The 27,109-nt window shown below is 37.5% G+C and overlaps 1 protein-coding gene across 2 annotated transcripts in view; it reads left to right on the forward strand.

Annotated features, from left to right (window-relative positions):
* Window positions 1-16,856, forward strand: part of SNCA (synuclein alpha) — a 150,976-nt gene extending 134,120 nt beyond the window's left edge. The window contains exons 5-6 of one of the 2 annotated variants that reach the window (XM_049885725.1): window positions 7,381-7,464; window positions 16,333-16,855. In XM_049885725.1, coding sequence (XP_049741682.1) covers window positions 7,381-7,464; window positions 16,333-16,365 — 117 coding nt within the window. In that variant the 3' untranslated portion in view covers window positions 16,366-16,855. Of the gene's footprint in view, window positions 1-7,380; window positions 7,465-16,332 lie in introns of both variants that reach the window. The other variant, XM_049885724.1, reaches the window with a different exon arrangement.
* Window positions 16,857-27,109: the final 10,253 nt, after the last annotated feature.

Raw genomic sequence — 27,109 nt, forward strand, 5'->3', positions numbered from 1 at the left:
ATTTCCTTATTCCCTCCTTGATGTCTTCTATAACCCAGTCTTTTTTCAGGAGGGTATTGTTCATTTTCCAAGTATTTGATTTCTTTTCCCTCGTTCTTCTGTTATTGATCTCTAGTTTTATTGCCTTGTGGTCTGAGAAGATGCTTTGTAATATTTCGATGTTTTGGACTCTGCAAAGGTTTGTTTTATGACCTAATATGTGGTCTATTCTAGAGAATGTTCCATGTGCGCTAGAAAAAAAAGTATATTTTGCAGCAGTTGGGTGGAGAGTTCTGTATAAGTCAATGAGGTCAAGTTGGTTGATTGTTGTAATTAGATCTTCCGTGTCTCTGTTGAGCTTCTTACTGGATGTCCTGTCCTTCTCCGAAAGGGGTGTGTTGAAGTCTCCTACTATAATTGTGGAGGTATCTATCTCGCTTTTCAGTTCTGTTAAAATTTGATTTATATATCTTGCAGCCCTGTCATTGGGTGCGTAAATATTTAATATGGTTATGTCTTCCTGATCAATTGTCCCTTTTATCATTATATAGTGTCCTTCTTTATCCTTTGTGGTGGATTTAAGTCTAAAGTCTATTTTGTCAGAGATTAATATTGCTACTCCTCTTCTTTTTTGCTTATTGTTTGCTTGATATACTTTTTTCCATCCTTTGAGTTTTAGTTTGTTTGTGTCTCTAAGTCTAAGGTGTGTCTCTTGTAGGCAGCATATAGATGGATCGTGTTTCTTTATCCAGTCTGTGACTCTCTGTCTCTTTATTGGTGCATTTAGTCCATTTACATTCAGGGTAATTATAGATAAATAAGTTTTTAGTGCTGTCATTTTGATGCCTTTTTATGTGTGTTGTTGACAATTTCATTTTTCCACATACTTTTTTGTGCTGAGGCGTTTTTCTTAGTAAATTGTGAGATCCTCACTTTCATAGTGTTTGACTTTATGTTAGTTGAGTCGTTACGTTTTTCTTGGTTTTTGTCTTGAGTTATAGAGTTGTTATACCTTTTTGTGGTTACCTCATTATATACCCCTATTTTTCTAAGTAAAAACCTAACTTGTATTGTTCTATATCGCCTTGTATCACTCTCCATATGGCAGTTCAATGCCTCCTGTATTTAGTCCCTCTTTTTGATTATTGTGATCTTTTACCTATTGACTTCCATGATTCCCTGTTATGTGTATTTTTTTTTTAATTAATCTTAATTTGTTTGTTTTTGTGATTTCCCTATTTGAGTTGATATCAGGACGTTCTGTTTTGTGACCTTGTGTTGTGCTGATATCTGATATTATTGGTTCTCTGACCAAACAATATCCTTTAGTATTTCTTGTAGCTTTGGTTTGGTTTTTGCAAATTCTCTAAACTTGTGTTTGTCTGTAAATATCTTAATTTCGCCTTCATATTTCAGAGAGAGTTTTGCTGGATATATGATCCTTGGTTGGCAGTTCTTCTCCTTCAGTGTTCTGTATATGTCGTCCCATTCCCTTCTTGCCTGCATGGTTTCTGCTGAGTAGTCAGAACATATTCTTATTGATTCTCCCTTGAAGGAAACCTTTCTTTTCTCCCTGGCTGCTTTTAAAATTTTCTGTTTATCTTTGGTTTTGGTGAGTTTGATGATAATATGTCTTGGTGTTTTTCTTTTTGGATCAATCTTAAATGGGGTTCGATGAGCATCTTGGATAGATATCCTTTCGTCTTTCATGATGTCAGGGAAGTTTTCTGTCAGAAGTTCTTCAACTATTTTCTCTGTGTTTTCTGTCCCCCCTCCCTGTTCTGGGACTCCAATCACCCGCAGGTTATCCTTCTTGATAGAGTCCCACATAATTCTTAGGGTTTCTTCATTTTTTTTAATTCTTTTATCTGATTTTTTTTCAGCTATGTTGGTGTTGATTCCCTGGTCCTCCAGATGTCCCAGTCTGCATTCTAATTGCTCGAGTCTGCTCCTCTGACTTCCTAGTGTGTTGTCTAATTCTGTTATTTTATTGTTAATCTTTTGGATTTCTACATGTTGTCTCTCTATGGATTCTTGCAACTTATTAATTTTTCCAGTATGTTCTTGAATAATCTTTTTGAGTTCTTCAACAGTTTTATCAGTGTGTTCCTTGGCTTTTTCTGCAGATATCCTAATTTCATTTGTGATATCATTAAGCATTCTGTAAATTAGTTTTTTATATTCTGTATCTGATAATTCCAAGATTGTATCTTCATTTGGGAAAGATTTTGATTCTTTTGTTTGGGGAGTTGGAGAAGCTGTCACGGTCTGCTTCTTTAAGTGGTTTGATATGGATTGTTGTCTCCGAGCCATCACTGGGAAACTAGTTTTTCCAGAAAATCCGCTAAAAAAAAACTGCAGTCAGATCCCTATCAGAGTTCTCCCTCTGGCTCAGGCTATTCAGATGTTAATGAAGCTGCCTGGGGAGGGTGGGGGAGGGAACAGAGAGATAGGAGAGTAGCACCTCAGAATATAGCCAGAGTTGCTTGTCTTGCTTGGAAAGACTATTATATCTGAGATTCCCGCGGGCGCGTCGCCTATGTGTGCTGTCTGTGTGGAGATTGCCCCCGGGGGGTCTGGCCCGCTGGAGTCACGGTCAGATCCTCCGCTTCCAGCCCCACGCCCAGCGTCAAGGCTCCCCTACTGGGACGGTGCACTCTCGACTCCAAAATCAGTCGCTGCCTCCCGGGGACTTCTCGTCCCTCCAGCCGCGTGGCCGTGCCGCCCCCGTGAACCAGGTGGGCCCCCTCCCGGGGTTAGTTCAGATGGGTGGAGTAGCTCCCCGTGCTTGTGCCGCGACCGAGTGTCCCGGCTGGAACGCTGTTCTCCCCGCTCCAATACCAGTCACTGCCTCCCGGGGACTTCTCCTACCGGCTGCGTCCCACGCCGCCCGCGCGACCCGGATGGTCACCTTCCCGGGGTTAGTTCAGGGGGTGGAGCAACTCTCCATGTTTATGGCGTACCTGCGTGCAGTCCATATCCCTGTGGGACGGTTCCCCGGCTCGGGTGCTGCTCTTTCTGCTCCAAGATCAGTCACTGCCTCCCGGGGACTTCTCCTAACGGCTGCGTCCCACGCCGCCCGTGGAACCGGCTAGTCCCCCTCCCGGGGTTAGTTCAGGGGGGTGGAGCAGGTCTCTGTGCTTGTGCCGTACCTGACTGGTATGCTGGCTCCAGGCTCTGGAAACAATCGCTGCTTCCCCGTATTAGTTCGTTCTCCGTCTCTAAATCTGTGTTTGTTGTTCAGGGTTCGTAGATTGTTATGTATGTGATCGATTCACTTGTTTTTCCGTGTCTTTGTTGTAAGAGGGATCCGAGGTAGCGTCTGCCTAGTCCGCCATCTTGGCTCCGCCTCTGCTTGAGTTCCACTGGCTAGAATTTTGAAAGCAACATTTATTTATTCCTTAAATGAATAATAATAATAATTAAAAAAAAAAAAAAAACCTTAAAAACCCATTGACGTTGAGTGGACTCTGACTCATAGTGACCCTACAGGACACAGTAGAACTGCCCCTATGGCTTCCAGGGAGTGGCTGGTGGATTAGAACTGCCAACCTTTTTGTTAGCAGCCAGACACTTAGACACTACGCCACCAGGTTTCTGAAAATATAGGCTTGTTCTTGTAACCTGTTGTTAGTTATTGAACATCCTGGCATTTATCTATGATTGTTCAGCCTCTCTTATTTTTTTCCCTCTTTCTTCTGTTTATCTATGTGTTTTCATTCCTGTAGTTTATTTTCTATCACATCACTTATTTGATCTCTTTTTATACATTTTATTAGCATTTCCTCTAGGGTTTCTAAAATCCTTATACACAAAATAGTTTTACAATTCTTAAAATCTTTATTACAATAATTGCTCAAGACAGCATAAAATACACCAGTGACATAAATATAAATGATATGTTGTTGTTGTTGTTAGGTGCCATTGAGTTGGTTCTGACTCATAGCGACCCTATGCACAACAGAAGGAAATACTGCCCGGTCCTGCACCATCCTTACAATCATTGTTATGCTTCAGCTCATTATAATGACGTGCAAAGAGCTGGAGATGGAAAACCAAAAGGGAAGAACATGCTTGGCATTTCTCAAGCTGAAAGAACTGAAGAAAAAATTCAAGCCTCGAGTTGCAATAGTGAAGGAGTTCATGGGGAAAATATTAAATGACGCAGGAAGCATCAAAAGAAGATGGAAGGAATACACAGAGTTATTATACCAAAACAAATTAGTCGATATTCAACCATTTCAAGAGGTGGCATATGATCAGGAACTGATGGTACTGAAGGAAGAAGTCCAAGCTGCTCTGAAGGCATTGGCGAAAAACAAGACTCCAGGAATTGATGGAATATCAATTGAGATGTTTCAACAAACAGATGCAGTGCTGGAGGTGCTCACTCGTCTATGCCAAGAAATATGGAAGACAGCTTCCTGGCCAACTGACTGGAAGAGATCCATATTTATGCTTATTCCCAAGAAAGGTGATCCAACTGAATGTGGAAATTATAGAACAATTTTTTTTGTCATTAATATCACACGTAAGAAAAATTTTGCTGAAGATCATTAAAAAACGGCTGCAGCAGTGTATCAACAGGGAACTGCCAGAAATTCAGGCCAGTTTCAGAAGAGGACGTGGAACCAGGGATATCACTGCTGATGTCATATCCTGGCTGAAAGCAGAGAATACCATAAGGATGTTTACCTGTGTTTTATTGACTATGCAAAGGCATTCAACTCTGTGGATCATAACAAATTATGGATAACATTGTGAAGAATGGCAATTCCAGAATGCTTAATCGTGCTCATGAGGAACCTTTACATAGATCAGGAGGCAGTTGTTCGGACGGAACAAGGGAATAGTGATTGGTTTAAAGTCAGGAAAGGTGTGTGTCAGGGTTGTATTCTTTTACCATACATATTTAATCTGTATGCTATAAATGATATAAAAGAGCATAATTTTTATGCCCTTTATATAGTTCAAAATAAATGACACATATATTACTTTATGTACTGTTGTTGCATGCTGTCAAGTCATAGTGACTCTATAGAAGAGAGTAGAACTGTCTCATAGGGATTAATCTAGACTGTAGTCTTTACAGGAGTAGATCGCCAGATCTTTTCTGCCACAAATCACTGGTGGGTGTGAACTGCCAACCATTCAGTTAGCGGCTCAGCTCTTAAAGATTAAGTAAATGCATGGTCAGAAATGCATACACTTTTTAAAATAAGCAGTTACTATATATTTTTAACTCAAGTGAATCAGTGTTTAAAATTAACAAAGGTAGATTGCAGTTAGTCCCAACAAATGATTAATGTAGCCAATGAACACAAGCAGAACCCATTTTTATTTGGCTGAACATTGAAGGATGCACACAAACACACAAAAACACATGTATACACACATCTTAGTTGCATAGTAGCACTTGATTTGTGATACTCAAACAACAAACATTCTGGTTCTGCCATATTTACTTATCCAGTTTATATAAAAATCTTCTATCAAATTAGGTTATAAAAATAAAGCGCTGTTTGCTAGCTTAAAAATGCACGGAAACAGGACATTTTCCTTATTTTCACTCATACTGACTTTCGCGGATACTTGACTATGTCTTGGCTCAGTGAAATAAAGTGTTACCTAGAAAAAAAATTATAGAGTATAGAGGAAGTAAATGCATGGTTTGCAAAAATTGATATAATTGTTGAGTCTGGTGGGCAGGAGACCAAGAAGTTACCTAATTATTGTTGATCAGGTTAGTGATGCCATATGTCATTTACTCCTCACAGTTATAAAGTATTGCTGCTGCCTTTTATCACTAAGGCTATTTGAGCTTGTTGTTGTATGCCATCAGGTCAACTCCCACTCATAGTGACCCTATAGGCTGTAAACTTTAAACAGGAGCAGATCGCTAGGCCTTTTCTCCCACAGATCTGCTGGTGGGTTAGAACCAGAGATCTTTCTGTTAGCAGCCAAGTGCTTAACCACTGTGCCACCAGGGCTTCTAGTTGAGCTTAGAGAAAGTGTAAGAAACTTGTCTAATATGACAGAAGATCTATAATCAAATCCTGTGACACCACAGCACTTGTGCCTCACCACCATAACAGGGGACCCATCTTGACTTTAGCCAGAGGTGAAATGCCATGAAGACAGTATCTTCACTTCACATTTAGAAGTGAGGCTGTTGGAGATGGTTTACAGTTTATTCATTTATAAATGATTTGGATTTTTGGAGTTTATACAAAGGGAGTTGGGACATGGGAGGATGAACCGTACTTCTCTGCCCACCTGGTGTATGTAGGATCTTAAGTTTCACCTTTTCTCTCTGTCAGCTGTATTTTTATCCCTGTGACCATCTGTCAGTCGCTCTTGTGATGAAGGCATGATGAGGTATTACTTACATCAGACATGTTGTTAAACATAAGCCACATTGGCTGAGAGACTGCTCTCTTCTAGTCCATTTAGGCTTGCAGTGCTTCTCTGCTCTTTCAGTTTTCAGTGAACCTGATCTTTTTTAAAGTACTTTGCTGGAACAAATGCAAAGTGACAGAAGGTATACAATGAAGGATACTAATTAAAGCCAGGACAATTTTAGGTTGAATTTTGTGTTATCCTATTTCTAAGGAGGGATACATGGAAAAATTTGTCCATGTAGATTTTCTTCATCCAAAATTAAATGTATTTAAAGAATGTAACTTTGGCAAAGTCTATTTATAAATACAAGCCATTAAGAAATTATTTGCTTTTCACAATCTTCAAATTTCAGAGAAAAATTTCTTATTTAAAAAATAATTTTTTAAATTTTTGTTGGGTATTTAGGTATGATGGTTTTACTTGGGAAAAAAGTAAAACTATCATGTATAAATACCTAACAAAAAATACTTTTTAATATTTAATTGTGTCTTTCCAATTTTTTAATCTTTTCATCTGAGCTTTATGTAGGTTGTGTGTACAATATACACCCCATATCCTGCTAAACATCATATCACAAATAACTTCTCATTTTGCTACATAATTCTTGTCTTATAGAATATATACCTTCATATGATCTATTGAATAGTTCAGTAATAATTTTCTTAAGTATTTATCATCCATTGAACATTTAGGTTAACAATTTTTTACTCCTGTCATTGACTTATAATAAACATCTTTAGTCTATGGCTTTGGAATGTTTCCTGGATGTTGAATTACTTGGGCAAAGACCTTGTACATATTATGGCTAATAGCTCATGTTGCCACAGTGTAAGAGGTTGTAATCTTACACAGTTTAGAATGCCAGCAGTAACATTTAGGAGTGCCAGTTTACTACATCCCTTTAAATACTGTATTTTTTTTTTTTTTTCAAAACATCTTTGGGATTTTGGTAAGTGAAAAATGGCACCTCATGATGTTCTTTTCTACTTTTAATACCAGGGTGAAGAAGGAGCTCCACAGGAAGGAATTCTTGAAGATGTGCCTGTGGACCCTGACCATGAGGCTTATGAAATGCCTTCTGAGGTAGAAGTTTATATACATAAGACTAAAGAAATAGTTTAGGAGCTCAAGTTGGGTCTTTATAGTAGGCAGGACCAAAAATTTGTCCCTGTCAGATTTTCTTTTTGTTAGTCCTTAATGACAATGACTGGCTCTCTTGATCCAAAAGAGTGGGCAAATGCAGGCCATGGATCGTTTGAAGAACTTGCAAGCTAAGGATTATTTTTACTTTCGAAAATGATAGTTAAAAGTAGAAGAAAAATATATGACAGAGACCATATGTCTCTGTCTACAAAGCCTAAAATGTTTACTACTGGGCCTTTACAGAAAAGGTTTTCTCTCCCCTTCACTAGAGAATTATTTTATTAGAAACCTTACATGCTAAAATAAATTTCAAAATGAAAGGTTATAGAAATCAACTAAATGCCAAGGGAAAGTAATATTATTTGGCATACATTTTCATTGGGATGTTTATATAGTAAAACAAAGTGTTATCCCCCCTCAAAAAAAAAGCCTATAGAGTAGAAAGATAATAAATACATGGTTACAACAATTGATATAATATTTCAGTCTAATATTTTAAACCAGCATAATTTGTAATTTTTTAAAATTTGGACATAAAAACTTCAGTAGAAAATATAAGAGAAAATAGAAAATACTTTGAAATGAATGAAAATGAAAACCCAACATACAAACATATGGGATGCAGTTAGAGTGCTAAGAGAGAAATTTATGGCTGTAAATGCCTATATTCAAAAAGAAGAAACATGTTGAGTCAAAAACCTAATTCTCTGCCAGAATAAACTAGAAAAAGAAGAGTAAATTAAACCTAAAGAAAAGAGGAGGAAAAAATTAAAAAATTGGGGGTAAATTAATAAAACGGAGAACAGAAAAACAAAAGAGAAAATCAACAAAACCAAAAGATGATACTTTGAAAGATCATGAACAGAAGGGACAAATTTATTTTTCGACTGATGAATAAAAAAAGAGAGAAGACTAAAATTACTAAAATCAGGAATGAAAGAGGGGATATCACTACTGACCTTACAGAAATAAAAAGGATTATAAGGAAATATTATGATTAACTATATGCTAACTAACTAGACAACCTAGATAAAGTGAACAAACTCCTACAAAGACACAAATTACAGAAAATGATTCAAGAAGAAGCAGAACATCTGAATAGACCTATGACAAAGTAGAAAGATGGAATTAGTCATCATAGACCTTCCCACAAAGAAAATCCAAGGCGTAGATGGCTTCTCTGGTGAATTCCACCAAGTATTTATTTAAAGAATTAATGCCACCCAATTGCAGTTAATACCAATTAATTTCTTTTCCAAAAAAAAAAAAAAAAAAAAAATAGAAGAGACAGGGCTCCTTGCCAACTCATTCCATAATGCTAGTATTATCCTGAAATTAAAACCAGATAAAGGGATCACAAGAAAAGAAAATATATCATTACTCCATTGAAAACTGAGTTCCAAAATGTTGCAGTTAGTTTATGTATTAGTGTTAAAAGGCATATTGATAATAATCCCCTTTATAGAAACTGCGATTAATTTATCTAACTAGATTTTACAAATACAATTGGATTTTTTTTTTTTTTTAACATAAGACACAGTGCCAAACACCATAACCAGCTGCTGACACATGGTGATTCTGATTCCTAGCAAACCTCTATGTGTCAGAGGAGAATGGTGCGGTATAGAATTTTCAATGACTGTGATCTTTCAGAAGCAGATCACCAGGCCTTTCTTCCCAGGTACCTATGAGTGGATTAGAACTGCCATCCTTTCAGTTAATAGCCAAGCACTCAGCCATCCCTATGACCCAGGCTAAACATGATAGAAAATATAAAAAAGAGTAACTGATAATACCAGGACACAAAGATTTTATAATCTACTAGTTGCGATAATAACAAATACAAATTAATTTATTTATTCAGCCATGATTCCTTTGAGAAACAAAGGTTATTGACTTCCTCCTATGCATCAGGCACCCAAGCGGCAAAAATATACAAGGTACACAAAATGGTGAGGAGCCCTGTGGTGCAACAGCTAAGCTCTCAGCTGTTAACCAAAAGTTTGGCAGTTGGAACTGCTCAGTGGGAGAAAAGACCTGGCGATCTACTGCTACAAAGATTATAGCCTAGAAAGCCTTATGGGGCAGTTCTGTTCTGTCACATGGGATCTCTATGAGTCAAAAAGATGTCCCCATAAGGTGGCGCCTTTAAACAACAACACAAAAAATTATAGCATTTTATGGTCAAAAGAAATGAATACTTAACCAAACAGGACATTCAGGCAGCTAACAAACACGTAAAAAGATACTTGCGATCGTTAGCTATTATTGTTGTTAGGTGCTCTCCAGTGAGTTCTGACTCATAGTGACTCCTTGCACAAAAAACAAAATTCTGCTTGGTCCTGTGCCATCCTCACAATCATTGATATGTCTGAGCCCATTGTTGAAGCCACTGTGTCACTCCATCTCGTTGAGGGTCTACCTCTTTTTCATTGACCCTCTATTTTACCAAGCATGATGTCCGTCTCCAGGGACTGGTTCCTTCTGATAATGTGTCCAAAGTAAGTGAGATGAACTCTCACTACCCTCCCTTCTAAGGGGCATTTTGGCTGTACTTCTTCCAAGGCAGATTTGTCTGTTCATCTGGCAGTCTCTGATATATTCAATATTCTTCTCCAACACCATAATTCAAAGGCATCTATTCTTCTTCAGTCTTCCTTATTTATTGTCCAGCTTTCACATGCATATGAGGAGATCGAAAATACCATGACTTGGGTCAGGCTCACCTTAGTCCACAAAGTGACATCTTTGCTTTTTTAGCACTTTAAAGAAGTCATTTATAGCAGATATGTCCAATGCAATACATTGTTTGATTTCTTGACTGCTGCTTCCAGGGGTGTTGATTGTAGATCCAAGTAAAATAAAATCCTTGACAACTTCAATATTTTCTCCATTTATCATGATGGTGCTTATTAGTCCAGTTGTGAGGATTCTTTTTTATGTTAACGTGTAATTCATACTAAAGGCTGAAGTCTTTGATCTTCATCAGTAAGTGCTTAAAGTCCTTTTCACTTTCAGGAAGCAAGGTTGTGTCATCTGCATATGGCAGGTTGTTGAGACTTTCTCCAATTCTGATGCTGCTTTCTTCTTCATATAATTCAGATTCTCAGATTATTTGCTTAGCAGATACATTGAATAAATACGTGAGAGAATACAACCCTGATGCACACTTTTCCTAATTTTAAACTGTGCATTATCCCCCTTGTTCTGTTGGAACTACTGCCTCTTGGTCTATGCACAGGCTCCCCATGACCACAAATGTTCTGGAATTCCCATTCTTCTCAGTGTTAACCATTATTTTTTTTTGGTTCACACAGTCTAATGTCTTTACACAGTCAATAAAACACAGGTGAACATATTTCTGATTTTCTCTGCTTTCAGCTGTGATCCATCTGTCATCATCAATGATATCCCTTGTTCCACCTCCTCTTCTGAATCCACCTTGAATTTCTGGCAGTTCCCTGTTGACGTACTCCTGCAACTGTTTTTGAACTATCTTCAACATAATTTTACTTACATGTGATATTAATGATATTAGTTGATAATTTCCCCATGTCTTTGGATTCTTTGGAAGGGACATGAATATGGATCTCTTCCAGTCAGTTGGCCAGGTAGCTATCTTCCAAATTTCTTGGCATAGATGAGTAAGTGCATCCAGCATTGCATCCGTTTATTGAAACATATCATTTGGTATTCTGTCAATTCCTGGAGCTTTGTTTTTCTCCCATGCCTTCAGTGTAGCTTGGATTCCTTCCTTCAGTACCATTGGTTCTTGATCATATGCTACCTCCTGAAATGTTTGAATATCAACCAAATCTTTTTGGTACAGAGACTCTGTGTATTCCTTCCATTTTCTTTTGATGCTTCTTGCATCATTCAATATTTTGCCCAATGAATCATTCAACATTGCAACTCAAGGCTTGAATTTTTTTCTTGAGTTCTTCCTCCTTAAAAAATGCTGAGCATGTTCTTTCTTTTTGGTTTTCTATCTCCAAGTCATTGCGTATGTCATTATAACACTTACTTTGTCTTCTCTAGCTGCCTTTTGAAATCTCTGTTCAGCTGTTTTATTTCAGCTTTTCTTCCTTTTGCTATAGTTACTCTGTGTTCAAGAGCAAGTTTCAGAGTCTCTTCTGACTTCCATTTTGGTCTTTTCTCTCTTTTCTGTCTTTTTAATGACCTTTGCCTTATTCATTTATAATGTCCTTGATGTCATCCCACAACTTGTCTGGCCTTTGGTCGTTAGTGTTCAGTGCACAGAATCTCTTCCTGAGATGTCTCTAAATTCAAGTGGGATACACTCAAGGTCGTACTTTGGCTCTCATGGACTTGTTTTAATTTTCTTCAGCTTCAACATGAACTTGCATAGGAACAATTCATGGTCTGTTCCACAGTTGGCCCCTCATCTTGTTCTGACTGATATTGAACTTCTCCATAGTCTCTTTCCATAGATATAGTCGATTTTTTTCTTGTGTAGTCCATCTAGCAATGTCCATGTTTATTGTCAAACTCTTTATGGTGCTGAAAAAAGATATTTTTAATGAATAAGGCATTGTCTTGCAAAATTCTATCATGTAATCTTCAACATTGTTTCTATCACCAAGATGGCATTTTCAAGCTATCAATCCTTCTTTGTTTCCAGGTTTCACATTCCAATCACCAGTTGTTTTACCAATTTCAGATTGCAGAATTTGATAAAAATCTTCAATTTTTTTGTCTTTGGCATTAGTCGTTGGTGGGTAAATTTGAATAATAGTTCAATTAACCGGTCTTCATTGTAGGCATATGGATATTATCCTATCACTGACAGCATTGTACTTCAGGATAAAAAAAAAACTTGAAATGTTCTTTTTGATGATGAATGCAATGCCATTCCTCTTCATTTTATCGTTCCCAGCATAGTAGACCATGTGTTTGCCTGATTCAGTACATTTCAGCTCTCAAATGTCTAGGATATTGATCTTTATGCATTCCATTTCATTTTTGATGACTTCCAAATTTCCTTGGTTCATACTTCATACTTTCCATGTTCTAATTACTAAGGAATGTTTGCAGCTGTTTCTTCTCATTTTGAGTGTGCCATATCAGCAAAGAAGGTCCGAAGCTTTATTCCATCCATGTCATTAAGGTCGACTCTACTTTGAGGAGGTACATCTTTCCCAGTTGTATTTTGAGTGCCTTCCAACCTGAGGGGCTCATATTCTAGCAATATATAGGACAGTGTTCCACTGCTAGCCGTAAGGTTTTCACTGGCCAGTTTTTCAGGAGTAGATCGCCAGGTTTTTCTTTCCAGTCTTTCTTGGTCTGGCAGCTCTGCTGAGATCTGTCTACCATGTGTGACCCTAGTGGTGTTTTTAATACCAGTGGCATAACTTCCAACATCACAGCAACACACAAGCCACCACAGTACATCAAACTAACATGCAACTGGTGCTATTAGAAAGATGCATGTCAAAACTACAATAAGATACCATCTCACCCCTGCAAAAATGGCACCGATCCAAAAAAAAAAAAGAACACAACAAATGCTGATGAGACTATGGGAAGATTGGAACTCTTGTACACGGCTGGTGAGATTGTAAAATGGTACAAACACTATGGAAAATGATATGGAGCTTCTAAAGGCTAGAAATAGAAATACCTTATGATCCAGCAATACCACTCCTAGATACGTATCCTAGATATCTAATGGCAGTGACATCAACAGACATATGCACACATATGTTCATTGCAGCATTATTCACAATAGCAAAAAGATAGAAACAACATATGTGCAAATCAATGGATAAACAAACTGTGGTACATACATACAACGGAATAATATGTAGCTATAAAAAATAACGAATTCTTGAAACATAACATGGATGAATCTGGAGGACATGCTGTGTGAAATACATCAATCACAAAAGGACAAATATTGAATGATCTTACTTTTATAAAAAGACAAGAATAGGTATATACACTGAAAGCAGCATTCTTTGATGGTTACCAGGGAAAAGAGGGGGAAGGAGGAGGGATCACTTTCTAGATAGTAGACACTTGTTAGTTTTGGTGATGGGAAAGGCAATACCCAATATGGGTGAAGTCTGCAAAACTTGACCAAAGTAAATGACAAAACTAAGAAGTACACAAGAATAAGGGACAATTTTGGTAAATGCTATAACATATACAATTTCTCAAAAACAGTAATAACAACCAAAAAATATATGTGTGGTCATATAGGTAGATATATATGTATATATGTGTATAGGAAGGCACATGTGAGTATATAGGTATGCATGTATAGGTGTATCTGTGGGCATATGTATATTCATGTTTATGCATGCTGCATATATATTCATATACATAATAAAGCACATAATATAACCCAACACCTCTCAGGTTTGGTTTACTGGATTTGAAGGCTTAGGGCCATAATCTCAGGAGACAACTCAGTCAACTGACATAATATAGTTCATAATTTTTTTAAAGATATTGTTCTACATAATAGTTTGGTGAGTCGTGTCTGGGGTCTTTAAAGCTTGCTAGTGGCCATCTAAGATACAACTATTGGTCTGTACTCATCTAGAGCAAAAGAGAAAGAAGGAAACCAAAGACTCAAATAAGAAACTAGTCTACAGGACTAATAACTCACATAAACCATGGCCTTATCTACCCTGAGATCAGAATTAGATGATGCCTGGCGAGCATTAACAACTGTTCTGAGTAGGGCCATGATAGATGGCCCTAGAAAGAATGAGAAAAAATGTAAACAAATCTCAAATTCCTTTAAAAAAAAGCCCAGACTTACTGGACCAGTAGAGACTGGAAAATCCCCCAGGACTGTTGCCCTGAGATCCACTTTAAACTTTGAACTAAACCCACTCCCAGTGGTCACATTTCAACCAAATAATAGATTGGCTCATAAAATAAACAATATCACCCATGAGTACTGTGCTTCTTTAAATAATCATCTATATGAGACCAAACAGTCTATATATACCCTAAAGCAAAGATGAGAAGATCAGGGAGGAGCAAGAGAGCTAGATTAATGGAACCAGAACAAACAAAATGGAAATAATGTGAATGCTGACAAATTGTGATAAATTTAACCAATGTCACTGAAAAATATATACAGAATTTTTTTAAATGGGACCCTAATTTGCCGTGTAAACTTTCACAAAAAACACAATAAATAAAAAGTTATAACATTTTAAAGGATCTGTTTAGATCATCAGGAAAAATTTTATAGAAGTGGTGTTGATCTAGGCAGGAGAAAGGGGAGAGCAATATGATAGACCAATATGAAGGAGTAACATTCCAGCACAAGGGAATATCAGAAGCCAAGCCATGTATATCTGAGAATGCATATGGATATGTCTGAGAAGCAGTTAGTAATTGCATATGATTCAAAGTTAAGGAAATAGAGATAATATGACAGATTAAGGCTGCAGAGTTGGGACAGAGACAAATTGTAGAAACCCATTGCCATCGAGTCAATTCCCACTTACAGTGACCCTACAGGGCAGAGTACAACTGCCCCATAGGGTTTCCAAGGCTGTAATCTTTAAGGGGAGCTTAGGTGGTGCAGTGGTTAAGAGCTCATTGGCTAACAAAAAGGTCAGGGGTTCAAGTCTACTAGCCACTCCTTGGAAACCCTGTGGGACAGTTCTACTCTGTTGTATAGGGTCGCTATGAGTGGGAATCGACTCAACAACAATGACTCTGGTTTTGGTTTAAGTAAACAAACTGCCACAGCATTCTCCCATGAAGCTGCTGATGCGTTGGAACCACCAACATTTTGGTTAGCAGCTGAGCTCTTAACCATTGAACTACACCAAAAGCCCATTGCCGTCGAGTTGATTCCAACTCATAATGGCCCTATAGGGCAGAGTAGAACTGCCCCATAGAGTACCAAGGAGCACTTGGTGGATTCGAACTGCCGACCTTGTGGTTAGCAGCCGTAGCACTTAACTGCTATGCCACCAGGGTTCCTCCAAATTATAGAGTACTAGGAAAACCTTGCCAATTATATTTGTACTTAATTCAGCAAGCAAGGTGGGTTATTGAAGCTGTTTCGTAAGTTGTTCTTTGGGAGAACTAATCTGACTAGTTATGGCCATTAATATTTTTATTGTGAATGTTACCCAGATATGGTGGGGAGGGGGGACTTTAGGACAGAGGTAATAATTAAAGTCATGGATGTAGATGAGATTTTCAATTGAGAGAGTGAAAGGAGAGAAAATGTACTTTGTCTTCAAAGTACTGCATTTTATTCCAAGAATTAGAGCATCTTAACCCTTTTTTTTTTAACCCTAGAAGAGGCAATAGAGGCCACTTGGTATGGTTCTCACATTTTACAGTTGAGGAAACTGAGAGCCAGATAGGTCAATTACCTTCCTAGAGTACTCCAAAGACCCCCATCAAGTCGATTCCGACTCATAGTGACCCTATAGGACAGAGTAGAACTGCCCCATAGAGTTTCCAAGGAGTGCCTGGCGGATTTGAACTGCCGACCTCTTGGTCAGCAGCCGTACCACTTAACCACTATGCCACCAGGATTTCCTTAGAGTACTAGGTCATACTATTTTCTAATGGCACATCTGGAACTCGACCCCCAACACTCTGGCTCTGATAATTACCATTTAATTACAAAAAATAATTTTTGTAGTTGACAAGTAGACACAGTTATTGAAAATAAAGTTATGTTGTGGGTGGCAGAATAGTTCCAGACCTATTATGAGTATAACCTTTATTTGCAATAACCCCTTGATTAACAATCACTTTTACAAACACTAAATGTTGTCTTTGTGATTTTCCTAAAATTAGGAAGGGTATCAAGACTATGAACCCGAAGCCTAAGAAGTATCTTTGCTCCCAGTTTCCTGTGATCTGCTGACAGATGTTCCATCCTGTACAAGTACTCAGTTCCAATGTGCCCGGTCCTGACATTTTCTCAAAGTTTTTATAGTGTATTTTGAAGTCTTCCATCAGCAGTGATTGGCGTATCTGTATCTGCCCCCCTCCCCCCGTCATTTCAGGGTTTCCCTCTCACTGAAATGAATATATGGTAGCAGGGTCCTTGTGTGCTGTGGACATCGTGGCTTCAAATTCAAATGTTAAATTAAAAACACCGAAGTGACTACCACGCATTTCTAAATCTTCACTATTTTTCTGTTGTTGTTGAGCAGTTGTGAGTGATTTGCTATTGTATCTTATAAGACTTTTAGATGTCTTTTAAAAATTCTTTTTGTTCAAGAATAATGATGTATTGTGAAATTTGTTAATATATACAATACTTAAAAACGTGAGCATGAACTATGCACCTATACATATTAACTATGAAGTCTTATTTTTTGTGATGTGTTTTATTAACTTGTGCTTGAATATAGTGAAAATTAAAATAAAATGTTATCTCCTTACATATATTTTTTTATTATTTTTATCCCATCCTGCTTAATAATAAAACCATGTGTATAAACAATATGAAATGAGAACTGACACAATTAAATATAAAGTTCTTGTCAGCCATTTGAGGAAGGAGGAATTTAAAAGGGGTTAAATGAAAGGGGAAGCCCTGGTGGTACAGTGGCTAATAGTGCTAGCCAAAAGGTGGGCAGTTCAAACCCACCCAATGGCTCCATGGAAGAAAAGACATGGCCATCTGCTCCTATAAAGATTAAAGCCTTGGAAGCCCTCTGGAGCAGTTCTACTCTATATTTTATGAGTTGGAATCGAGTTGATGGCAACAGGTTTAGTTTGGTTTTGTTAAACAGAAAGGATGGAACGTTAAGCCTGTAATCTGGGCATTTCCTGAAGCACCACTACCTGAAATATGTCTGAGGTGCATTGCACCCTTGTTATTAGGTGCCGTTGAGTCATTTCCAACTCACAGCGACCCTATGTACAACAGAAGGAAACGCTGCCCGGTCCTGCGCCATCCTCGCAATTGTTGTTATGCTTCAGCCCATTGTTGCAGCCATGTGTAGTCTACTTTGAGGAGGCACCTCTTCCCTAGTTGTCTTTTGAGTATATTCTAGCACTGTATCAGACAATGTCCCACTGCTGTTCATAAGGTTTTCACTGGCTAGTTCTTTTCAGAAGTAGACCACCGGGCCCTTCTTCCTAGTCTGTCTTAGTCTGGAAGCTCAGCTGAAACCTGCCCCCCATGGGTGACCCTGCCGGTATTTGAAATACCCATGACATACCTTCCAGCATTAGAGAAACACGCAAGCCCCCACAGTACCACAAACTGGCAGATGCATGGGAGATTGCACCCTTAGGAGGCTATATTTAAAAGTGAGTTCTGTCCATAGATCAAAGAAGTGTAAGAAATGCTTTTGACTACACCTCCTTTAGATATTCAAGATATGTAAATACATATTTTATATTAGCTTAAATATTAAAGTTTCTGAGGAAACCTTTTTAACTATAACACACCATTTTTCTTAATTTTTAAAATTCAGATATCTTTTTTTTTTTTCCAGAAAATACCTTTAAACATCTCTGGAAATTACCAGTCGCCTTGGGAAATACCAGTTCTCTAGATTTATAAAAATCTCATGAACTTTAATTCTGGTAAATTTACAATTTCCAGGATACTTCTTTAGGAAAGGTTTTTCAATTTAGGGAAAATCCATTAACTCCCTATAAGTGATGACAGTAATCTTGACTGAAAAAAACCCTATATAAATTAATTGAAAAATTATTTGGTTTATCTTTACTCAGGAGAAAAATAGCATAACCACTTTAATAAGTCATCAGTAGAAAGTATAGTTTTAAGAAAATATTCTACAAGTGCCAGGCAGTTTATATGTAATCCTGAATAATTTGATATATATTAGGCATTGGCAAGGAAGGAAGGAGGAGTGAGGAAATAGAAGCATGATCACCATAGAAACTTCATTGTTTTCCTAAGTGGAAAGAGACCATTACAGAATGTTGTTACCTGTGTAGTATCAAATTGGAGGGAAGTGGTAGTTCTCTTGTTTTATTTAGATGCATTAAAGACTGTTCCTAATGAGGAAAATCACATAAGAAAATGAAAATATCTTTTTTACAAGAAGTGTTCTAGTACTAACTATGCATTAAAAGAACACTGTAGGAAGATAGACAGCAATATATATGTATAGTGGTTTACTTTAGGTACTAGGTTTGTGGGAGGTTTTTTTTTCTGTATTTTTAAAATTTTCTACAAGTAACGTGGGCTATCTATTTTATTGCAAAGGCATTGTTGTTGTTAACTACCATTGAATCAGTCCCTGACTCATGGCAACCCCATGATCAGTTGTGGATCAGACCTTTGTTATCGAGAGAATTTTCACGGACTGATTTTCTGAACTAGACCACCGGGCGTTTCTTCCCAGGAAAGACATTATTGCTGTTGTTGTTATTGGTAGTTACCAGGGAGTTAGCCCTGACTCATGGCAAACTTAGGTATAATAGAACAAAACATTGCCAGATTCTGTGCCCTCTTCATGATCATTGGTATGTTGACATCAACCTGTTGTTGTTGAGTTGATTTTGACTCAAAGTGACTCTGTAGGAGAGAGTAGAACTGCTCCATAGGGTTCCAAGGTTATATATAATCTTTATGGAAGTAGACTGCTACATCTTTCTCTCACAGAACAGCTGGTGGGACCTTGTAGTTAGCAGCTGAGCTCTTCATCACTGTGCCACCAGGGCTCTGTGTTGACATTACCAGTATTTAAAATAGAAGAGTCTCAGAAGGTGGAAGAATGTGAATGAGAAGTATCGTGATGATTTACGTATGATCAGAAAACCCAATATTAAGTAAGTAAAGGATCTATCACTGAATGGCATATTACAAGGCAGGTTAAAAAATAGTGGTAAATCTACCTAAAGGACCAGATTAAAAAAAAAAAAAAAGATTTTGTATTTCAGAAAAACAAAGCGAGAACAGAATTAGATTAACAGCTTTGATTGACAAGTTTGAGGTTAGAAACGTTGGGAATTTGAATTTAAGGGTTTATATTTTTAGAAAGCCTACTCTAAAATGCTTCTTTCTTTTAACATTTATCTGGCAGTTATTTGTGAACAGTGAATTATTTTATCTACCTTCATAGTTTATTTTATGCCAGGCATTTGCACAAAAGGTTGTATAAACCACACAAGCCTTTTTATGAATCACACCTCACATCCTTTCCTGAGATATCTGCTTGGCAAGTGGTCTGAGGGTTAATCTGGCCATAGGCTCATTTTGCAGACGTGCATTCCCCAAGTCTGAGTTATTCAGCCTCATAGTACTCCATATAGGGTTTTAGCAAACACAGTTCAGGGTGGACTTTGGCACATAATTTAGAGCAGAACCATCGAGTTTGGTTCGGCATTCCAAGTTGGATCTTTTTCAAAATTTGCCCACCGGTGCGAGATGCAAATATGCTTCCTCATCCTTCTAGCTCATCCAGTAGGTAACTATTGGATTAAACACACACACACCACACACTCACACACATCTCAATGACAAACATTGATGCCCAGAGATACCAAAAAAAAAAAAAACTCATTGCTATTGAGTCGATTCTGACTCATAGCGACTGTGTAGGACAGAGTAGAACTACCCCACAGGGTTTCCAAGAAGCAGTTGGTGGATTCTAACCACCAAGCTTTTGGTTCACAGCCAAGCTCTTAACCACTGCACCACCAGGGCTCCAATTCTCAGAGATCCCATACCAAGCCAATCCCATTGCTTTTGAGTGGATCCCGACTCATAGCAACCCTACAGGGCAATGTAGGACTGCTCAATAGAGTTTCCAAGGAGTGCTTGGTGGATTCAAACTGCCAACCTTTTGGTTAGCAGCCATACCACTTAACCACTACACCACCAGGATTTCCTGGTGGACATAGTGCTATCTAAATCCATGCTGAAGAAGGAAAAAACACTTTTCTAATGAAAACCTTAGAGAACACTTGTGTCCATCAGAATGATAACATTCTGTATTTTTATCTGAGATGATGAGTTCATGCCACTTTGTTCTCCTGTTTTGAGCAGGAGTACAATAAGGCTGGAATTTCTCTGTGAGCTCTGTCCCTGGAATTAGGGACACACGTTTTATAACTTACTGTAAGTCATATATGGATCCTATATACATATGGATCAATATGTATTCATTCACTTCTCAAAACAATCCTAAGAGTTTTCATTATTATTTTATACATGAGCAAACTGAGTGAGATACCCACAGGTTAACTTTCTTATGGCTACACAGCTAATAAGTGGTAGAGCCAGAAGTCAAAATCAATATGGTACCATAGCCTGTGCTCTTGGCCCCTAGGCCACGTCGTCTCTCAGAGTGAGAGCAAATAACCATGTAAGTGAATCCTCTAGAAGTGTAGGGAATTAGGTGGTAGCCTCACTTTTCTACGTATAATCGACAAGTATATTTCTACTTTTGTTCAGGTTTCTGTGTCCAGAATAAATGATACAACTACTCTATTCAGCTGAAGATGTATTTCTAATTTGTGGATAAATTAGCCACTCCCTGACAGATATTTTCTTGTAGCCTAAACTCTATACATATCCTGACCTTAGAATTAAGTTATTTATTTTCATTAAAAGATAAGAATGTTCATATAATAGTAACAACGATGCTATTGATTTATGGATATCTGCTTCTGTCAAATGACAAATATTTTAAGGTAAAATGGCATATAACAAATGACAAATAAATTAAGGTAAAATTGAGGTATTCATTTGTACATATTTGTAATGTAATAACTGAATTTAAAAATGAGTAAAATAGGCATGGGCCTAGCTACAATACTATATTTTGAAATAATAGTAACACTGTAACATTTTACGACAAGCTTTGATGTTCTATGTGTCCTTTTTCAATACAGTAATGTTATATTTTAATCTTTCAGTAAGCCTAGATTTGAAGAGTCCAAATACAATAGAACAAATTTAACACTAAAACTGGTTCTACATATTATTTTAGTTCTAATACCTCTTTTACAATTATCTAAGATTTCCTTTACTCTTTCTTTGGAGCTACAACAGTATCTTTGATTATTTTAAATCCATCTCAAAACTGCTATATTAAAAACAGTTAAGAACATTCCCTTAAAAATCCCTAAGTTGAGCATCTAGTGAGTTCTCATCAATATATTTCAGCTCTAAAGTCAGCTAGGGTTGCATAGGAGATTTCCAAATTTTGGTCCTGCAACTATAGGTTAATGTACTGGGATGGCTTTTCTTATGAACTATATGAATATGTATCCCCATAACCCCTCAAAGGTCACTGACCAGAAATTCCCACTGTTTCTATGGCAGCACAGCAAGACATGACGCCTGGGAAATGTGCTGCATTTTAATTAGGTTCCTCTAGGGCTTGATAACTACCTTTTGCAGGTAAACTAAGCACCCGCTTCCTTTATATCTTGCAGAGAGATGAAAGCTAAACTGTGCCTGCAAATGTCAAAGCTAATCTGGACTCCAGGAAAGTTGAATCTAAACAAATAACAGTAGCAGGCCTATATTCTGATATTTATGATAGAAAGAAAAATAATACTCTTTGCCTAGAATAAACAGTGATGCTTCCTTAATTAAGCTGGCCGGAGTAGTAGGGAGGAGCCTGGATTCTAAAACTGGGCTGTGTAGGTTTGACTCCCTGTTATGTCAATTACTACCTCTGTTGTCTTGAACAAGCTACTTAATTTCTCCATGCATCTGTTTCCTTGTCTATGAAATGCCGATGAATAGGGCCTCACAGCACTGTTGTGATGATTAAATGAGCTGATGTAAGTAGAATACTTAGAATCATGCCTGGCCTAAGGTAAGTCATCAGTGATGCCATACTAGTATCAGTAGTATACACAGCATTTTTAAAGGGAAATAATAAATAAGGGATCTTTAAAAATATTCACATATATTCATCTCTATCTTCTCTTAATATAGAACAGTGATCAAGGTCAGGATAATGGTAGAGGCACTTTGGGGACTTGAGGCAGAGCCTACCAATTATTAGTGGGGGGATTTTGATATTTTATTAAAATATTTTAGTATTTTTAAACTATACTTGAGTGTAATTAGCAGAATATCACCTAGCACCAAAAAAAAAAAAAAAAGAGGGAAAGGTAATCCCTAAAAACTAAGAGGCGAATATGCACCAAATCCATAAACAGTGTCTTTATGGAATGCATCTATCTTTAAACTCGGCTTTACTCATCAAGTCACATATCTTCTTATCCAAGTGAGATGTATTTAATTATATATATGTGAATGTATATAAATAAGGTTACTATGAGTCAGAATTGACTCAATGACAACGGGTTTTTTATAAAAAACCCATTGCTGTCGAGTGGATTCTGAATCATAACGCCTCCTATAGGACAGAGTAGAACTGCCCCATGGAGTTCCCAAGGAGTGGCTGGTCGATTCAAACTGCTGACCTTTTCATTAGCAACCAAACTCTTAACCACTGTGCCACCAGGGCTGTATATATATATATATATATATATATAAAAAACCCAGTGCCATCGAGTTGATTCCGACTCATAGCGACCCTAGCCAAAGTAGAACTGCCCCATAGAGTTTCCAAGAACCACCTGGCAGATTCAAACTGCCGACCCTTAGGTTAGCAGCTGTAGCACTTAACCACTACGCCACCAGGGTTTCTGATATATATGTATATAAAAAAAAAAAAAATTCACAGATTATGGTTCTGGCCACTAGAAAAAAGACAAAAGGTAAGCATATATAAGTAAAACTCACTGGTTTAAAACATTGCTATGAGTCAGAATCGACTTGATGGCAATGGGTTTGGGTTTTACAAGAGAAAAAATCTGAGCCCCTTGAATCTTCATCCATTTCCCAAATCTCATCCATTTCCGATTGTCTTTCCGCATATCCCTCCCTCTTGGTTGGATCTCATTTTTGAACCTAAAACAGGCTATGTTTTATGTGACAACTTCTGTATTACAGTAGAAGTAATAGAGATACCAGCAATTACAATGGTTCCAGGAGGGTTACTGTTTGTTTTCTCTTTATATCTTTGCTGAGTCCCTAGGAATCACTACTAAAAAGAGTGAGCAAACTGGTGAGATGCTTGCCATGCTTCTGCTCTGCCTGACCATCCTATTCAGCTCACATTGAAAATCAATCACAGTACAACACACTTGTGTTCTTTTACCCTCTGGACACTGTTTGACACTGCCTAAGGAACTAAGCTATACTAGCTGAAATGTATTATTCAACCTTGTATTTCCTGAAAAAGATTAACTCTTGTAGTAAAAATAAACAAAAAGTAAATATAGACAGATGAGCATCTAGAACATATTATTTGTCTGGTAAGGCCTTACCCAAACCTCTATGGGAATGTTCAAGGCAACTCTTGAGAGACTGCCAAACATTTGTAATTCAACAAGACTCACTCTTGCTGTTGAAGATGGAGTGTCATGCTAAATGATGAGAAATCTGGCGGATTTTCCTGGCAAACTTCCGCAGCAATCAACCTTGGGCACCCTTAACAGCTTGCACCATCATTTTAGCTAGGCTGTTTGCCTGAGAATGATGAACAAAAAGGTAACAGTTGAGATAAGGGCCTTTCCCACAATTTTCTTGATCTTACCTGAACCAAAAGCAAACACAGTATCTAAAAAGGGATGGAAAATTATAAATTGTGAAAAGCCGATTCTGAGCTATGATTGTTATGGCAATGTTTGGAGGTGAAATATTGATGGAACTTGGAGCCCCTCTGAAAAGATGCGTAGCTCAACCCAAAGTTGTGTCTTAGAACAGCTCTAAAACTCCGTATTAAGGTGTTTTGATCTAATTGTTTTGTCACTGTCGGTGGTGAGAACAGACATTCAAATGCTATACTCTGCAGATTTTTCACTATCAGTGCTAGTTCCAAGCCATTAGACATAGCTTTTAGCCATCTTTTTCATGCCAACCATTCCTAGATGTGCTAGAAACAGTTAGCTAAAAATAATTCTCCCAGGAATAACTATGATTTCCACATAATAGGCACCTTTTTATAGATGATAACTCATATTGTGTTTCTAAATGCCTGCAATTCCTAAAGCCATCTCTTTACTGACAAGCCTCTCCATCTCTACTCCCTCACATACTCATCACCAGCTTAAGACAGACCTATTTGTAATCCTGCATATTTAATTGTGGAATGTGTTCAGTAAAAAGATGTTGATGTTTTATTCTTTAACGCTTAATATCTGTACAATGTTTCTGACTTCTGAATGTATTTTTTTATTTATATCCAGCTTACCTCCAAAATATTCAGGCTTGACTTTCAATAAAACAAACAAGCAAAAACCACCAAAGCTGGGGGAGGAGGGAGCATTTCACTGAACTGTGAAATAAAGCAAAAATAATAATAAGTAGGAAACTATTTACAAACTAAACCAAAACCCACTGCCATCGTGTTGATCCTGACTCATAGCAACCCCATAGGGTTTCTAAGGCTGTAAGTCTTTATGGAAGTAGACTGCCACATCTTTCTCCAGTGAAGCCACTGACGGTTTTGAGCTGCCAAGCTTTCGGTTAACAGTTGATCCTTGAAACATTTATAGAGTGAAGAAACAAGTTTATTGAGAATATGGTGTGGAATAATATATTTAGACCCTACGTTTAGATCTAAGTCTCTTTGTAGCCAAATTCAAGTGGGAACCACAAAGATTATATAGTTTTTGATGTCTGCAGAAATAAGACAGTTTTGTTTTTATTGTCATTGATTGTGGTTTATCTTGTTATTTTGCGGAGGGATAGAGAAGCTCTTTGAATTTTTCCTATTTTTATATCTGGGACAGCCTTATTAATGAGTCCCTGGGTAGTACAAATGGTTAAGCACTTGACTATTGGCCAAAAGGTTGATGGTTCAAAACTACCCAGAAGCACTTCAGAAGACAGGCCTGGTGATCTGCTCCCAAAAGGTCACAAACTTGAAAATCCTATGAAGCAGTTCTACTCTGCATGCACGGGGCCATCATGAGTTGGAATCAACTTGACTGCAACTAACAACAACAGAAATTTATTACCAAAAGCTCTTTTTAGAATATAACACATTTAAATGGCACTTCTCTAAGTCATAAATCTATAGTCAGAGATATATTTATAACCAGGATCTTTTGTGAAGAAGAAAAAAAGAGTGAGAGTCCCAGGCTATCCTAAGGGAATGGGGAATCTTAAAATTGCACTGCCTTCCCCTTTAGTGTAATCACACAATACGGCCAGAATAGACATACAGGTGATTCAGTTTGCCAGCTCTGCTAGGTTTCTTCTCAGAAGTAGCTTAAGTCTCAAGCATTGCATACTCACTGGCAGAATTCAAAGCCTTGTTTTTTCTTAAGAAAAGAAAAAACTGCATCTCACAACATGTGAGTATAGAAGACTTAGATACTTGTAGTACAAGACATGTTGGGAGAAACAAACACTTTGAATTCACTCATCTATGGGGAGAAGGAAATGATGGGAGGAAGTCTAGACATAAGCAATAGGTAGAAAACCATCAAACACATGACAGTGAGATAAATGTCCAAGAAGTAGCCAGAAGCATGAGGGTGAAACACACAGCACAAAGAATATAGGAGCAAGCACTGTTCATCCAAACAGCATCAGGGAAGTCTAACAGCAGACAGCATCAACCCACCCCACCCCACATTCCAATTCCAGAGGCTTAACCTTGGGATTCTGGAAACTCTGGTGAGTTACCAAGACCAAAGACAGGCTATAGACCAAAAAACCAGGGCTCTAAAGAGGTTAAAAATAAGCTTTACTTAAAATGCCTTAGCACCATGTCAAAGAGGATAGCTGTTCTCTAGACCATGACAAAGTTGTCTAGATCCTTTAAACAAAGAAACTCCAGGTCAATGAAAAAAAAGAGGTGAGTGCTAATCTTTAGAAAAAAATCTCCAGTCATCTCAGGACACCATAAGCTTAGAAGAAGACAGTGCCTATTTTGGAATATGCTTGACATTTACCACACATTTCAAAAAGGTCTTACTGATCTAAAACTGTAGCAGATGGAGAAGCAGCAGGTGTGAGCTCAGCAAATCTACAAGAGACAGAATTCCAAACTAGGCCACTTAAGGCCTTTTGAGTTTGAGGTTTGGAAATGGATATACTTTAGAAAATATATGAAATATTGCATGTATATTTGTGTGTATAATTAATTAAAAACTATGAAAGTATTTTTCTACATGGCATGCCATGGATCTAGACCCTAGGACAGGAATGATGTGCAAAGGAAAACAGGGTTAAGAGTTAGACAACAAAATAAAAATGGAGAACAATAATATTGTTACTCAAACAAATTCAACTGTTACTGTGCTTCTAACCTCAGGAACATGCTTCTCTAAGGCTACATTCTTATTTACTTCTATAGCTTCACCATAAATTAACATACTTGAGTTATTTTGAAATTAGTAAAAAATAGAAAAGGACTGCTGTTTTACAAAATCAGAATCCTTAGGTTCAAGTCTTAGGTCTTCCACATTCCCGCTATGTGTAAAATATCTTAGTTTCTCTGAAATTTATATGTAAATTGAACATAATAGTAACCTTTACTGTATTTTGTTGTAAAGATTAAAATGAACTCTACTATAATTAAATTATCCATAATAATACCTT

This window comes from Elephas maximus, chromosome 5 (assembly GCF_024166365.1).
Source record: "Elephas maximus indicus isolate mEleMax1 chromosome 5, mEleMax1 primary haplotype, whole genome shotgun sequence".
Lineage (NCBI taxonomy): Eukaryota > Metazoa > Chordata > Mammalia > Proboscidea > Elephantidae > Elephas > Elephas maximus.